We start from the raw sequence: 16475 nt of genomic DNA, 5'->3' as shown, positions 1-16475 counted from the left end.
GAATTGCTCTCCAATATCTAATTCAGTGAGGTTGACTTTGTCTTAAGTAGCAATTATCTGTGTAGAGGCTTTCACACATACTACAGAGTTCACTGTTTTCTGCCTAACCCCCTGCCTCTGCCTCCTCTGGACCCGAGTTCAAGCCCAAATGCCTCTCTCCCAGGAGGCATTTAGAATAAAGTGTGACTTTTTTGTGACCTTTCTCAGAAAGGTAGCCACCTCTCTCCCTTCTTCACTATTTGCCATCCCCACCCCTGCATACACGTTCTCCCAGCTGGAGTGAGAGCCTGGTGAGACAGCAGTGATGTCTCTTTTGGGGTGACAATCACTAGCACCTAGCTAGGGACAGTAGAACAGCAGGCATGGAGGCAGCTCCTGCAGCTCAGGGCACAGCAGAGGAGATGGAAGTCTGAGCTATAGTCACTGTGGGGTTGGGCCACAAAGTAGAAGATGGGGATTGAAAAAGAGCTTCATGTGTAATTTAGTGAGGTGAAGATTTTCATCAAAGTGCTTGTAATTACAAGTTTGGTACACCAGAGGCAAGTTGTAAAAATAGCCCAAAATGTATGGGAAGTAAGAGAGACTTTATTGATATTAAATCTTTCTTTTTTAATGGTAGACCAGAGAAACAGCCAAAGACATGTATATTTCTAAATTTAAAAGATTCTTATGTCAAAAACAGGTGTGGTTTGTAAATTCTTGTAACCGTAGTATTTTCAGAGTAGAGATGGGAAGATTAAGATTTCACGGCTATCTTTGGCTCCATAGCATATTTGATGCCAGCTTTGGCTACAAGAGATTCTGTTTCAAAATTGTAAATGTAACTTTTATTTGTGTGTAGTAATTGTCATCTCTGAGGCTTATTGCCTCAGTCTGCTCACCTAGGCCTGGTCCTGGAAGATTCTAGCCTCTGTACATCTTACCTAGACCTAGAATGTTTTCAGCCTCTGAGATTTACTGCAGCATAAGCTCACCCTTTTCTTCCTGGTTTATTCAGCTGTTCTGGTTCACTCTCCCCTCCAAGCTGACTGATTCACTCTTGCTTCTCTCAGCTTCTGACTAAATTGCTCTGCTTGGCCTCCTGGCAATCTGTTCTGAACTTCTGCTCCTTCTCATTCTCTGGCTTGTTCTTTCACCATAGCCTGTCTCTCCATAGGTCTCTTGGCAAAACTGCCTCCTCTCTTTCTGCTGCTCTTTTAATTAGCTTCCCTTTCCTCTCTGTTTTCTTGAAAGTTGGACATATTCTATTCTGTCAAATCTTTCTCTGATTCGTCACTTTGTCTGCTGCTCAATCAGACCTCACATGGGTACTTCCTTCTACAAACTAACTTTATCTTCATTGTTTGGATTAAAGGTGTGTACTAATGGTGCGTCTGTGTTCCAGCCAGAGGGACACTACAACTAGAAATGTTTTTTGCTTTCTTGTTTTTTTTTTAGTAAATAGCATAAGCTTGGGGTTCACAGTGTGATGAAATACCCTGCAACACAAAACATATCCAACCAGACAGACAAGAAAGGAGGGCAGGGAACGTAGCTCAGGTGTTAGAGTGCTTTCCTTGATACATGAAACCCTGGGTTCAATCCCCTGTGCTACATAAAACCAGGTATGGTAGCATACATCTGTAATTTCAGTCCTCAGGAACTGGAGGCAGGAAGATCAGGAGTTCAGGGTCATCCTTTTGGGTGAGTTTTAGGCTAACCTGTGATATGTGAGACCTTGTTGCCTCCTACCCACCAAAAATACATATTTGGTGAAGGATTCTTTAAGGTTAAATTTTAGGTTGAATCAGGAGTTGCTGTTTTCTTGCTCAAATATTATACCAGAAGGTATAAAATGCTGACTTTTATGGGCAGGGGGGAATCACTGTCTACTGCTGCTCTGTTTTCTAGTACGCACTGCCCCTTCAGCTGGTGAATCACCAGACCATGACTACGTGGATGGAGATCTTTCGGACCATCATCGATAGGACGGTCCCTCCGGTGAGTCAGAACTCGGAGGAAAGCCTGCAAATGTATTGGATGGAGTACTTAATGCTAATTCAGTGTCTGGTCTGCAATTAAAAAACAAAAACAGAAACCTATTAACATACTAACTTATACTACACTTGATCTTAGCCAAAAGGCCGAGAAGCGATAACATACTAACTTATAAAATACTGTCATACATAATTAATAGTGTTCGTGTGTGTGTGTGTGTGTGTGTGTGTGTGTGTGTGTGTGTGTGTGTACACCATGGTATATGTGTAGAGGTCAGAGGACACTTGTGGTTCTTTCTTTCAACCGTGTGGATCTTGGGGATCAAACTCAGGTCATCAAGGTCAGTATAAATACCTTTACCTACTGAGCCCTGCAGGCCCTTGACTGTTTTCATACTGTCATTTTAATTGAGTGCTTCATTGCTGGATATCCGGGTAGTTTTAATGATTAAGCTCTTAACTCTAAGAATGTAGTTAGGTGCTTAGAGGGGGTGGGCCTCAGTGGCCGAGTGATTGCTTCCTGAAAGTGTTGGCTTCTGGCAGACCTTGCAAGACAGAAACGGCTCAGGCTCAGGCGTATACTTTAATAAACACTGCCTGAGTGTGCTGCAAGTGTACACGGCAGGGTGCTAAGCCACCATTTTTCAGGTGAAAGTAGCCCATTGTGATCTGCAGTGGCAACAGTAGTGCCTCTTTTGTCAAGTTAACCTTTGTATTTTAAGAACTTGGGTTGTCCTGAAAATGCCCTCCATTCTTTTTTGTGTGTGTATCTTTTGCTTACATATTTAAGTGCCAAGGTTGAACCCAGCATCTCTCACACTTTGTTCCTATCTTCTTCATTGTCTGTATTTGAAACAAATTATTCCAAGTTTCAGTGTGCCCATATAAACAACAAACAGTTGAGTTATTTTTGACAACAGTCTTGTTACTGTTGCCCACATCAAAACTCAGAACCTCTCATCCTCTTAGAATTGGTCAGGTGACTTGGTGCTTATGTTTTGTTTCTGTTGGAGATCAGTGTGAGCACCAACGCTGGCCAGGAAAGATAGGCTTAACTTACTTAATTCTTTTTTTTTTTTTTTTTTTTGGTTCTTTTTTTCGGAGCTGGGGTCCGAACCCAGGGCCTTGCGCTTCCTAGGTAAGCGCTCTACCACTGAGCTAAATCCCCAGCCCCAACTTACTTAATTCTTAACTAGCTATTTGTAAGAGTAAGTTTACAGTGTATAGCTATGATTCAATCTATACTAAAATTTATGCTGTTTTTATAAGTGTTCTTAGGCAGAAATCTGACCTGGATGCTTTTCTGCTCTTAGGAGACTCTTCAAATAGATGAGGATGACCGGCCGGAGCTGGTGTGGTGGAAGTGTAAGAAGTGGGCTCTGCATATTGTCACTCGTCTCTTTGAACGGTATTGCTCCACTTACTATAGCAGCGATGTTGCAGTTGCCATCTTGGTGTTAGGTGTACTAGAGTTGAGTGGCCCCCTAATGTCACACAAAATATCATGTTGTCCTCCATCTTTAAAACCACAGAGAGTAGCTAGGCGTACTGATGAATGCTTCTAAGCCTCAGGGAAGTGGAGGGAAGAGGGTCAGGAGTTTAAAGTCATTCTCGGCTACTTAATGAGTTGGGAGCCAACCTGAACTATAGGAGATGCTGTCTCATACAATCCAAAACCAAAGCACAAAACCCACAGAGGACAAAGTTTTACCAGTTGCTTAAAGCAGGCAGTGCCTCCTGCCCCAGAGGTCATAACAGAGTTGTTCAGCCCTTAGCTCTGTTCTACTCTGTGCAAAACGTGGACAAAGTCTCAGTTTTTCGTTGGACAAATCTAGAAATTATGCAAGACGGTGCACTTGGAGACTTTTATGGAAAAACATGTCAGGTGTGACATTTTTATACCTCCTAGGAAGGAGTTAATTGGTTTAGAAGTTAGAAGTTTCCTTTGAAAATATTAACTGTGCTCTAGAGTCTTAAGAGTTCCTCTTGATTCATATTGTATCTTGTGGGAAAAGAGAAAGTGTTAGTTTTATGACTCGGTAGAATATATCTCTCAATATCTGAGTTTTAAATAGTAAACATGCTTTGTTTTTAAATGTCACAGTACTTAGATGTCTCCTCTTTGAATTTTAAGGTATGGAAGTCCAGGAAATGTCACAAAAGAGTACTTCGAATTTTCTGAATTTTTTTTGAAAACCTATGCAGTGGGAATTCAGCAGGTAATAAACTCATGCTTTTAAAGTAGAAGAATGGTTATTACTGAGTGCTATTTCTATCTGTTTCAAAGTAAATTGCTAGCATGGTATTTCATTGCATACCTAAAAGAAGATGAAATGGCAGCCTCGGGAGTCTGCTACAGGACAACTAGCTTGAGAATCTTGTATTCTCCATCTGCTTCTGCAGGACTGCCCTTCCTGACCCCGAGACTTGGAAGGAAGCCTCGGATGATGATGTAGACCTTGCCAGTGTTGGACTCTCTGCCTTTTTATGTCTTATTTCTCTGAGCTTTGCCTTATTTATTCAAAGATTTATGCCGTCTGAATAAATCTCTTTCAAGTGTAGTTACCCCAGCATCTACCCCATCTATGATGGGGTATGTGGAGTATGTGAAGGGGCCAGTCTTGCAGATCGAAGCTGCAGGATCTCCATGACACAGGGATATCAGAGAAGAACCCCAGTGAGGATCCAATATTGATAGTGTAGTAGAAACCAGAGGCCTCGAACCAGACCAGTGACTCTGCAATGAGTATTTGCAAGTAAAGATGTGTAGACAAAAGAATATACTGTGTGGCACCCTGTGACACACTGCAGTTCCACGGCAAGATTTTGCTTTTTTTTGCTTTTTTTTTTTTTTTGTGGGGTGGATGTAAGGGTGGAGGGCAGATATGAAGCAATGGGGAGATGAGTGGAATTGGGGTGCATTGTAAAAGTTAAACCATCCATCTAACAGGGCTTGATGTGAAATTCACAAAGAATCAATAAAAAGTTTAAAACAAATAGTCAAGCTTAGGTCTTAGTGAAGACTCTCAGGTAAAAACGTACACACATTCAAGGAAGTTGGAGTATTTATTCCACATAAGAAAATGAGGAACTCGTGAGAAGCTGCTGTTAAACTTCAAAATTTGCAAAGGACAAGTGGACTGGTCATTGGATCATCAAATACTGCTAAATGAATCATGATACGCTTGCTTTGTTTTTTTTTTAAAGGGAATTAATAATTAGTAATTAGCTGTGTCAGGACCCTTGTAGGGAAGCCAAGTTTGCTCAATCAGACATAAGCCAAGGCATCAACGATACAGGTGTTTATAGATTTTTCACAGTTCTCTCAGTAATGTGAAATTAAGTCTTTCAAGGGTGACTTAAGGTGAAATGGTTTCTGAAAAGTACTTTAATATGTTGTTCTTGAGATACTCTATTGGGATAATTAGTAAACAATAGGTAAAATTATCTCTTCAGCTATTCAGAGCAGACAGCAGCCTGATCAGTTGTGTCTTTGGCTCTTTTCTGCTGCTATTAAACTCCAATAAGTGTCTTGACATTGATATCACTTGAACTCTGTTTAGAATTTTCTGGTGTCATTTAAGCATGCATGTATATACAAATGTATGTATATATATATACATATGCATACATGCATATACTATTTTATTAAAAAATAATTGCCTGAGTGGTGGTGATACACACCTTTAATCCCAGCATTCAAGAGGGAGAGGTAGTCAAGTCTCTGTGAGTTCAAGGCCAGGCTCGTCTACAGAGGGAGTTCCAGGAAGCCAAGCAACACAGAGAAACCCTGTCTCAAACAACAAACAAACAAACAAACAAACAAACAAACAGCCATATCTGTGTGTCTTTGCCAGAATTGTTACCTAAGACATATGCTTCTGATATTTAAAAATAGTTTCCTTGCTAGGAATTGTTGTCTGCTGCTATCTTGAATCTCCTCCACTTTGAGGCCCAGCAGTTGTTCAATAAAAACCATTCAGCTACCTTTGCAGCAGGTGTCACCACCTAGGTGATAGTAGGACTTCAGACAATTTTATAACCTAGATTTTAGGCACCTTGTATAACATTGATATTTTTATAAATTTTGTCTATATTTTGAAAGGTTTAGCACTTGTAAGCTTGACACATGAAGTGACACGGACCAGGAAGTGGGAGGCTGGAGCCCTGTGCTGTCTCTGAAGGCCCTGGAGCCAGCCACAGCTGCTTCAAGGTTTTTTCTTATAAACAAGATTATAACCAGCCCATAAGAAAAGTCAACTTTGTGTTATGTTACCGAGATTGTTGGTAGCCTGAGATTATAATATAAATATCCCACATTTTTCTCCTAGCAACTCCATGCTTTAGAGATTCTTTTAATTTGTTACTGTCTGGAATTTATTTTGGTGTAGAGGCTAACTAAGGGATCTAATTTAATTACTTGAAAGAATAATTGCCTAAACTAGTACTATTTCTAGAATAATGTTTATATTCTGAGTAAGGTCTAAGCTTTGGTGCTATTTGAACATGTGCTGCTGTGTAATTTGTTTTGAAATGTTTACTCAGTCGAATCTATAATTTTTTTGAAAATTGAAGAAGCTAGCTGTCTTGATTAGGGTTTTATTGCTGTGAAGAGATACTATGGCCGTAGCAACTCTTATAAAGGAAAACAGTTACAATGGGGCCAGCTTGCAATTCAGAGGTTTAGCTGGGCGATGGTGACACTTGCCTTTAATCCCAGCACTCAGGAGGCCAGCTTGGTCCACAGAGTCAGTTCCAGAACAGCTAGGCCTCGAAGAAACAAAGAACAGAGCAGCTCCACCCCTCATAAATAAACTAAAACAAAAGCCAACAAACACTTCAGAGGTTTAGATCATTCTCTGTGGTGAGCAGCATGGCAGCATATGCAGGCAAACAGTACCAGAGAGGTAGCTGAGAGCTCTACATCTGGATCAGCAGGCAGCAGGAAGAGAGAGTGACACTGGACTCGGCTTGAGCATCTAAAACCTCAAAACCACCCCCCAGTGACATACTTCCTTTAACAACACCACACGCGCTTCAACAAGGCCACACCTCCTAACAGTGTTGTTCCCTGTGAGCCTATAGGAGGCCATTTTCATTCAAACCACCACACTAGCCATGAACTGGAAAATAGACTTGTTTGGTGGTATATATGTTAGAAGAAAAGATGCTTAAAATTCAGTATTCTACATAAGAAAATGAACTCATGAGAGGCTGCTGTTAGTTAATATTTAAAAACTTCAAAACTTGCAAAGAACAAGTGCATGAGTATTCTCACATTGTCTCCCCCAAATCTGCTGGCCAGCTTGCTGTCTCTATAGTATTTTATGTCATACCATAAACACTTTTTTCCTCTTTAACCTGTAATTGTTTTGTGTTCCTCCCTCTCAACCCCCACCTATTTCCCTATAGGTACTACTAAAAATTTTAGACCAATACCGACAGAAAGAGTATATAGCGCCCCGTGTTCTTCAGCAAGCTCTCAACTACCTGAACCAAGGGGTTGTCCATGCAGTGACGTGGAAACAGATGAAGCCACACATGCAGGTCAGTGGCGGCGGTGGCTCTCCAGACCACTGTTGGTTGTCGGTTTTTCTAGAAAGGTCGGTATTGTTCAGTCTCGTGTTCATATTTACTCTTGGTTTCCACTAGCAATAATTTCTAACACGTACAGCCTTGCATTATGGAGGGCTTGCAGAGTTTGAGCACCTGAGGAGTAGACTTGAGGTCTGTGAGTTGGAAGGCTGGAGTCGGTTCCTTCAGTCGTTTATTTGGTCTTAGTTTCTGTTCTGCTAAGGCAGATCGTACTGTTTATTTGAGTCTTGTGTGAAAACATTTTGAAAGCCGCCAGTAGGGCTTTACAAAGGGTACTTTGCAGAAGATGAAGTCTGACAAATGACCTTTTTCTTGCGGATGTGTTTGAAAAGGCCAGTCAGCCTGTCTTCCTCCTTAACTTTTCCTTCCTTTCTTGGACTCAGTTCTTTAGCAGAAGTTAAAGTTTTGTTTTTATTAAAAACAGCTTTATTATTTTTATTTTTTATTAAAAATTTTTATTAAAATGTTTTGAATTATGTTTTTAATGGCTAACCCTCTTTTTATTAATAACTTTTTTCAAAGATATAATTTAGCACCATTATTTGTAATAACTGACGAAACCAGAATGGTATATGACAGACCAATAGTATATATATTTTATTTGCATATAAATAACTGGGTAATTTGAAGGCATTAAAAAGTGAATCTCCACTTCCAATAAACTGAGTTCTTGGTGTAAATTATTTTTTTTCTTTTGAGACAAGACTGTCCCGGAATTCACTATATAAACTAGGCTGGCTTTGAACTCACAGAGATCCACCTGCCTCTGCCTCCTGAGTGCTGGGATTAATTCATGCCATGCTTAAAGTTCTTTCTGTCTTTTCGAGACAGTAGCCCAGACTGACATTGAACTTCTGCATAATAGTGGATGACCCTGGACTTCTGATCCTCTGTCCCTACCTTCTAAAGGTTGAGATTACAGGCATAGACCACAGATACCTGCCATGTCTGGTTTATGGAATGAAGGGGGATTGAACCAAGGGTTTCAGGAGCCTCATGCATGCTGGGCAAGCAAGCAGTCTATCGACTAAGCTACATCTCAGTCCCTTGTTCTTAAATTATATATGTTGGTATCTGGCTTTGCACTCACCATTTTTCTCCTTCCACCTTCTGAATGCTAGGATTATATTTATTACCACACTCAGCTTTTGTTAGCTTTATCTGGATATTTGTCTTACATGTGTAGCATATTTTAAGTTTGCGAGCTGTGGACTCTGTATAACTATTTGCCTACTATGATCAAATAGCTGTAATTCCTTTGCAATTAGGAGAGATACTGTTTTCATTTTGTTCAGTTTAATCCCTGTAAGTCTAAGGATGACCTGAAATAGTGTCTTTTCCTTTGACCTTATTTTTACGCGGCTTTCACATAGAAACTTTCAGGAAAATACTAGCCTCTAGACTGAGTTTCAACCAAGTGATAAATTTTTTAAAAAAATTATTTATTTATTTATGTACATGAGTACACTGTAGCTGTCTTCAGACACACCAGACTAGGGCATCTGATCCCATTACAGATGGTTGTGAGCCACCACGTGGTTGCTGGGAATTGAACTCAGGACCTCTGGAAGAGCAGTTCAGTGCTCTTAACCACTGAGCCATCTCTCTAGCCGGATAACCTTTTTTTAAAGATTCACTTATTTTGTGTGTGTGGTGTTTTGCTGTACGCTTATCTGTGCATCACATGTATGCCCGGTGCCCAAAGAGACCAGAAAGTCTTTGCATCCCCTAGAACTCGAGTTACAGATGGTTACGAACCACCATGTGGGTGTTGGGAATAGAACCCGAGTCCTCTGGAAGAGCACCTAGCCCTGTCTCTAGCGCTGGCCCTGTTCTTATGTGAGTAGTTGCACAGGGGCCTGCTTGAGCTTAGCTGCTGTTCCTGGGCTGCTTAGGGAACTTCCCAGTGGTGAAGTAGAGTACTAGCGTTTTGGAAACAGAAGCAGAAAAGATACAATGTTGTTGATGTGTTGATGCTCAGGGCTAACATGGACACATGGAACATTTTCACAATGAGAAACATCATAGAAAATGTAACCCTGCTGGCATTTTCCTTCCCCTAAAAGTCATGGTGTGTTTACTGTTGGGTTTGTTGCCGAAGTTCTGCAAGTTCTGCCGTTCTATCCTTACTTCAAGGCGCATCGTTTAACTCTCCTTTTCTGCTTCTAGCCTCCAGTTTCCGAGAGTTCAGTCTTTCTGAGTCTTCAGCTCTTGGGCCCTCTGGGTGTGAATGCAGGCTGAGAAAGATCACTGTAACGGGAAAAACTGTCATGCGTCTTGTAGGAGTGGCCTGTATCCAATTGTCTCGTTTGTTTCTCGTCTTAGAATATCTCTGAAGACGTCATTTTTTCCGTGATGTGTTACAAAGACGAGGATGAAGAGCTGTGGCAAGAAGACCCGTACGAGTACATCAGGGTGAAATTCGGTAATTGAGACAAGTCTCCCTCAGCACTTCCTGCATGTGTAAATGCAACTAAATTTATATTTCAAGGCAGTTCTGCCCTTCACGATGAGCTATGAAATCCTGAAAAGTTGATGTCATTTTGCACCAAGGAACTTGATGCCTCTGGGTGAGGGAGATGAAAGAACCTTACTCATCTTTTCCGTCAGAGCTAAGGTCTTTGCCAAGTGGTTTGCTACACAGGCTGTGTGGCTGAAATGGAGGGACCTCCTTCTCTTCTGTGTTACCAACACTGCACTCATATTCTGGGAGAATTTTAATTCCTACACACTTTAGGAGCACCTCAGCTTGGTTTATCCCCACCCTCCCACCCCTTTGGATTACATATTCCATCACAATAGGATTTCCTTCATTGGCCTTAGTTTATGCCACCCAGTTCCTCTGGGGATCACTTGGGCTTGGATCTTTCCAGAGGCTGTTGAACTGAGCAGGCTGCCTGATAACGACTCCCCTCCCCTTTCTCTGGGTAAAACCTTGTTGGAGATGTTATTATGTATAAGTCTGTATCCATCGCATAGCAGAGATATGTGACAGCAACAATGTTACCATTTTTATTTGCTTTACTTCCCATTCTTTTTTTTTCTGTCCTCAGTTTCTATATTCTCCTGTTCTTAATTGGCACTAGTCAGCCTTCAGTACTATTGAAATAAAGATTGCAGTTTTGAACTGAGATAGACGTGTTAGAAAATGGTTTCCCTTGTCAAGTTAGGTGTCTTAGGTTCCAGCGTTTAGCTCCTGACTGGGCCTGCATCATGGGCACCGGAGTTACAGGGCTTAGCATGCTTTGATTTGCAGGCAGAACATCCACCATCTGTTCTTTCTCCACTGTGCCTTTTCCATTGAGAAGTCATTGTTCTGTGCAGGATTTGCTTCCCTTTCTTCCTCTCTTCCTTCTGTCTGCACCTTTCCTTGTGGCTTTGACAGGAGAATGAAGACATTCTTCCTTCTTTTTAAGTTTTTTTTTTGAATGGGACCTTACTCGGTATCTAGTAGGCTGGTCTCACACTCCTGGCAGCCTTCCTGACTCAGCTTTCTGAGTGCTGCATTTATTTATTTGCCATCCTACCTGGCAAGGTATGCTGGGGATTGAATTTAAGCCTTCGTGCACGCTAGGTAAGTAGTCTACACTGAGCTAACCTCCAAAAAGTTAACACTTTTTAGAGATGTGTGTGCGTGTGCGTGTGTGTGTATGTGTGTGTGTGTGTGTGTGCGCGCGCGTGTGTGTGTGTGTATGTGTATATGCACATGTACACATGCACCGTGTATGCGTGGGTACCCAAGGAATCCAGAAGAGTGTTAGATTCCTTGGAGCTGAGTTATTGGTGTTCGTGAGCTGCCTGATGTAGGTGCTGGGAGGTGGACTTGGGCCAACACGTGCTCTTAACCCTCCATCCCCATCTTAACTGTTCAGCCATCTTCAGCCCCATCTTAACTACTTAGCCATCTCTATAGTCCTTTTTTTTCTTTTGACTTTGTGAGTAAGACTCTCTTTTTTTCAGGCTCACCTTGAACTTGCAGCAATCTAGTCACAGCCTCCTCACCACTACTGGGGTTATATGCGTGTGCCACTGTGCCCAACTTCTTACCTAGCACCTGTTTGGTTTTGTGGTATACAGTGAATTTACTTAACTTTCATAAACCTAACATTATTTACTTCATTATTTGTTTTGGTTAAATGGTATCTCTTTTTAATATAACACCTAATAGCTTTGGCATCTTCATACTATAATACAATAATAAAAATAAAACCCTTTCGTGCTTGCTCTCAGCCTTCCTGCTATAATGGGTATTTACAAATTTCACCACCTGGGGCTGGAGAGATGGTTCAGCAGTTAAGAGCACCGGCCGCTTCTCCAGAGGATTCAGGTTTGATTTCCAGCACCCACACGGCGGCCTACAATTGTCTAACTCCAATTCTAGGGATTTGACACCATCTTCTGGCTTTTACAGATACCAGGCATGAACGGGGCATTACAGACATGCATGAAGGCAAAAATCTCACACACATATAGTAATTGAGCCTTTCCCTTAGTCATTTTCTCCAGGCATGATTGAGTGGTTCTTCCAGTCATTTGATATAGGCACTGTGTTTTCAGATGATCACAGTGGAGAAAATTATGGCATTTATTACTAAATATATTGATTAAGATTAACATGTGATTATTATCATACTCTGTAATCAGATTTGTACCAATTCCAAAGAATAATGTTTTTGGATTTGGTAAAAGCTGACCTGAGCTTTGGCTTCTTTATTGTGGAAGCCTGAAGGTGAGTGTCCGAAGCTTGCCTCCATATGCTTCTGCGACTCAGCCTCTGTAAGATGCAGTAGTGTTAGCTGTGAGCAGAATAAGATAACAGTATTGTGAAACCGAGCAAGGAACTGGAGTCCTAGTGTAAGGTTGTAGTATAGTACTCAACATGAAGTAATCGTATGTGTGTGCATGTGTGTGCGTGTGTGCGCGCGTGAGTGTGCCTGTCTGTCTGTCTCTGTCTGTCTCTGTGTGTGTGCGCGAGTGTGTGTGTGCATGTGTGTGTGTGCGTGTGTGTGTGTTTCTGTCTCTGTGTGTGTGTGCGTGTCTATCTCTGTCTGTCTCTGTGTGTGTGCGCATCTGTGTGTGCGAGTGTGTGTGTGTGCGCACGCATGTGTGTGTGTATGTCTGTCTGTCTGTCTCTGTGTGTGTGTGTTTCTGTCTCTGTGTGTGTGTGTGCGTGTCTGTCTCTGTCTGTCTCTGTGTGTGCGCATCTGTGTGTGCGAGTGTGTGTGTGCACGCATGTGTGTGTGTATGTCTGTCTGTCTGTCTCTGTGTGTGTGCGTGTCTGTCTGTCTCTGTGTGTGTGTGTGTCTGTCTCTGTGTGTGTGTGCGAGTGTGTGTGTGCATGTGTGTGTGCGTGCGTGTGTGTTTCTGTCTCTGTCTGTCTCTGTGTGTGTGCGCATCTGTGTGTGCGAGTGTGTGTGTGTGCGAGTGTGTGTGTGCACGCATGTGTGTGTATGTCTGTCTGTCTGTCTCTGTGTGTGTGCGTGTCTGTCTGTCTCTGTGTGTGTGTGTCTGTCTCTGTGTGTGTGCGAGTGTGTGTGTGTATGTGTGTGTGTGCGTGTGTGTGTTTCTGTCTCTGTGTGTGTGTGCGTGTCTGTCTCTGTGTGTGTGCGCGTCTGTGTGTGCGAGTGTGTGTGTGTGCACGCATGTGTGTGTGTATGTCTGTCTGTCTGTGTGTGTTTCTGTCTCTGTGTGTGTGTGCGAGTGTGTGTGTGCATGTGTGTGTGTGCGTGTGTGTGTTTCTGTCTCTGTGTGTGTGTGCGTGTCTGTCTCTGTGTGTGTGCGCGTCTGTGTGTGCGAGTGTGTGTGTGTGTGCACGCATGTGTGTGTGTATGTCTGTCTGTCTGTCTCTGTGTGTGTGTGTTTCTGTCTCTGTGTGTGTGTGCGAGTGTGTGTGTGCATGTGTGTGTGCGTGTGTGTGTTTCTGTCTGTGTGTGTGCGCGTCTGTGTGTGCGTGAGTGTGTGTGCACGCATGTGTGTGTGTATGTCTGTCTGTCTCTGTGTGTGTGCGTGCGCGTGCGTGCGTGTCTGTCTGTCTCTGTGTGTGTGTGTGTCTGTCTGTCTGTCTGTCTGTCTGTCTGTCTGTCTCTGTGTGTGTGCGTGCGTGTGCGTGCGCGTGTGCATATACACACCATGGTTTGGAGACAGGGTTTCTCTGTGTAGCCCTGACTGTCCTGGAACTCACTCTGTAGACCAGACTGGCCTCAAATTCAGAGATCCACCTGCCTCTGCTTCTTGAGTAGACTGGGATTAAGGGTGTGCACTGCCGTCACCACCACTGGCAAGTTTTCAGATCCTTTTTTTTATTGAATATTTTATTTATTTACATTTCAAATGTTATCCCCTTTCCTGATTTATCCTCCGCAAAACCTCTATCTCCTTCCCCTGCTTCTACGAGGGTGCTCCCCACCCATTCACCCACTCTCACCTCACCGCTCTGGCATTCCCCTACACTGGGACACTGAGTCCCTGGGAGCTCTGGGGGGTCTGGTTGGTTGATGTTGTTGATATTTGGTTGCAAATTCCTTCAGCTCCTTCAGTCCTTTCCCTAACTCCTCCATTGGGGTTCCTATGCTCAGTTCAATGGTTGGTTGCGAGCATCCACATCTGTATTTGTCAGGTTCTGGCAGAGCCTCCCAGGAAGCAGCTCTGTCAGATTCCGGTCAGCAAGCACTTCTTGGCATCAGCAATAGTGTCTGGGTTTGGTGTCTGTATATGGGATGGGTCCCCAGGTGGGGCAGTCTCTGGATGACCTTTCATTCAGTCTCTGCGCCACACTTTGTCCCCATATTTCCTTTAGACAGGAGCAATTTGGGTTAAAAGTTTGGAGATGAGTAGGTGGCCCAGTCCTTCATCTGGAGGCTTGCCTAACCTCTGGATATGGTCTCTACAGGTTCTCCCTCCCCTTTGTTGGGAATTTCAGCTAATCTCATTCCCTTTGGGTCTTGCTTTTCTGGTATCTGGGGCTTTCTGGTGACTACCCCAGTTCTCCATCCCCCATTGCTACACAACTTTGTTCAATTTCCTGACCCTCTGTATATCATCCCTGTCTTCTCCCATACCTTGACCTTCTCCCCCTTTCTCCACCTTCTTCCTTCCTCCCAAGTTCCTCCCACCTTCTACCTCCTGTGACTATTTTGTCCCCCCTTCTAAGAAGAACTGAAGCATCCACACTTTGGTCTTCCTTCTTCTTAAGCTTCATACCTATGTGAGTTGTATCGTGTGTATTCCGAGCTTTTATCCACTTATCAGTGAGCGTAGCATGTGCGTTCCTTTGTGACTGGGTCACCCCACACAGGATGATATTTAAAGTTTCAGATTCTTTAGTGAAACAGCTTGTTGTGAAATCGTGCAGGTGTTTATGGTGTTAAGTGGTATGTAAGAACCTTGGCATTCGACACATCATCCACTGATTGCTGCTAAGCGCCAGGCCCTCCTTAGAACTCATTCCTTGCTGTTTCTTCTGCTTGAAGCTTTTGTCTTTTGAGTCCCATTGGTGGCTTTCTCCCTCACTTACTGGTTGCTTCTTTCTTGTTACTTGTCAGAGGTGGGCCAGGTGGGTTTTCCTGTGTTAGTCCCTGTCTCCTAACCCTTTCACATCTGTGCTCTCAGGCTGCCTGCTGAGGTACATCCAGGTAATCTCTGCGTCTGCCATGTAAGCTTCCACATTTGATCTCTGCATCCCTAGAGCCTGGCGCCTGGCACATACATAGGGCTCTCTGATAAGTTTTTGTTGTATTTTAGTAGACACGAAGCACTTTTCCTGTGTTCAGGGAAATAGATACCTGAGGTATACTGGTTTTCTTTAATCTTATCTCCTGAAAAGTGGCACATGGTGTTTGCTAAACATGTTAAAAACATAAATTATGCATGAAAGTCCTGGGACCATGACCTTAACATCTTTAGTCTGAAAACCACCGGCCAGGTTTAAAATCTGTATAATAAGGAGTTATGCTTTTACTGAGAAGATTCCTTTTGACATTTTAGATATTTTTGAAGATTATGCTTCACCCACCACAGCGGCCCAGACCCTCCTTTACACAGCTGCAAAGAAAAGGAAAGAGGTACATAGTTGTTCTTTGTAATTTAAATCTGAAACATGGTTTGTATTGATTAGACACTCTAATATGTCCTCAGCATTTGAAGATGCATATCATTATTACTTATAACCTGTCACCTAAAATAGTTTTGTTGTGGTTATTCAAGTAAAACATTGAGGTATCTTTGATACTTTCTTCTTGAGCTTATAGTTGATGAGTAAAATACAATAAAATAGTTTTAATTTTGACAATTAAATGTGAAAATGCTCATACTTAACATGGTGGTGACAAGATGGAGATTCATGCAGATTGAAATGGATTCTTCTTTTTCTTTAGGTATTGCCAAAAATGATGGCGTTCTGTTATCAGATACTAACAGACCCGAACTTTGACCCCAGGAAGAAAGATGGAGCCCTGCATGTGATTGGTTCCCTGGCTGAGATTTTGTTGAAGGTTAAGAGTATCAGTTTCTTCTTTTTCATGTGTGGGAGGGTATTTGTGTAGTATATGTGTGATAGTGTGTCTGTGTTCATGTATGTACATGTGTCTTCCTTTCTGGCTTCCCATTTTATTTATTTTTATTATTTTGCTTTCTTTATGGGTATTTGGCTGCATGTGTGTCTGTACACCGTGTGCATGCCCGGTGCCTCGGGAAGCCAGAAGCAGGTGTCAGATTCCCTGAAGCTGCAGTTGCAGAATGTTATGAGGTGCCACGTGGGTACTACCCTATGTCCTCTGGAAGAGCAGCCAGGGCTCTTAACTGCTGAGCTGTCTCTAGCTGGTATTTACTTACTTTTAGACAGGTGTCTCATTGGGCTTGGAACTCACCAGTTACTGGGTAACTGGGTAAGATCCCCACTGATGTTTG

General features: G+C 42.7%; 1 protein-coding gene and 1 pseudogene across 2 annotated transcripts in view; one reads left to right on the top strand and one right to left on the bottom strand.

The window, feature by feature from the left end:
- The window catches only part of Ipo8 (importin 8), a 64493-nt gene that overhangs the window by 16920 nt on the left and 31098 nt on the right, over positions 1-16475 (top strand). For both annotated transcript variants that reach the window (NM_001400882.1, XM_087659283.1), the window contains 7 exon segments: positions 1891-1980; positions 3290-3384; positions 4111-4195; positions 7389-7523; positions 9897-9996; positions 15555-15631; positions 15944-16060. In NM_001400882.1, coding sequence (NP_001387811.1) covers positions 1891-1980; positions 3290-3384; positions 4111-4195; positions 7389-7523; positions 9897-9996; positions 15555-15631; positions 15944-16060 — 699 coding nt within the window.
- On the bottom strand, positions 2045-2135 carry Rnu2-45 (RNA, U2 small nuclear 45; annotated as a pseudogene).

Source organism: Rattus norvegicus, chromosome 4 (genome assembly GCF_021556685.1).
Source record: "Rattus norvegicus strain SHRSP/BbbUtx chromosome 4, alternate assembly SHRSP_T2T, whole genome shotgun sequence".
NCBI lineage: Eukaryota > Metazoa > Chordata > Mammalia > Rodentia > Muridae > Rattus > Rattus norvegicus.
This window is presented reverse-complemented; position numbering and strand designations above follow the sequence as displayed.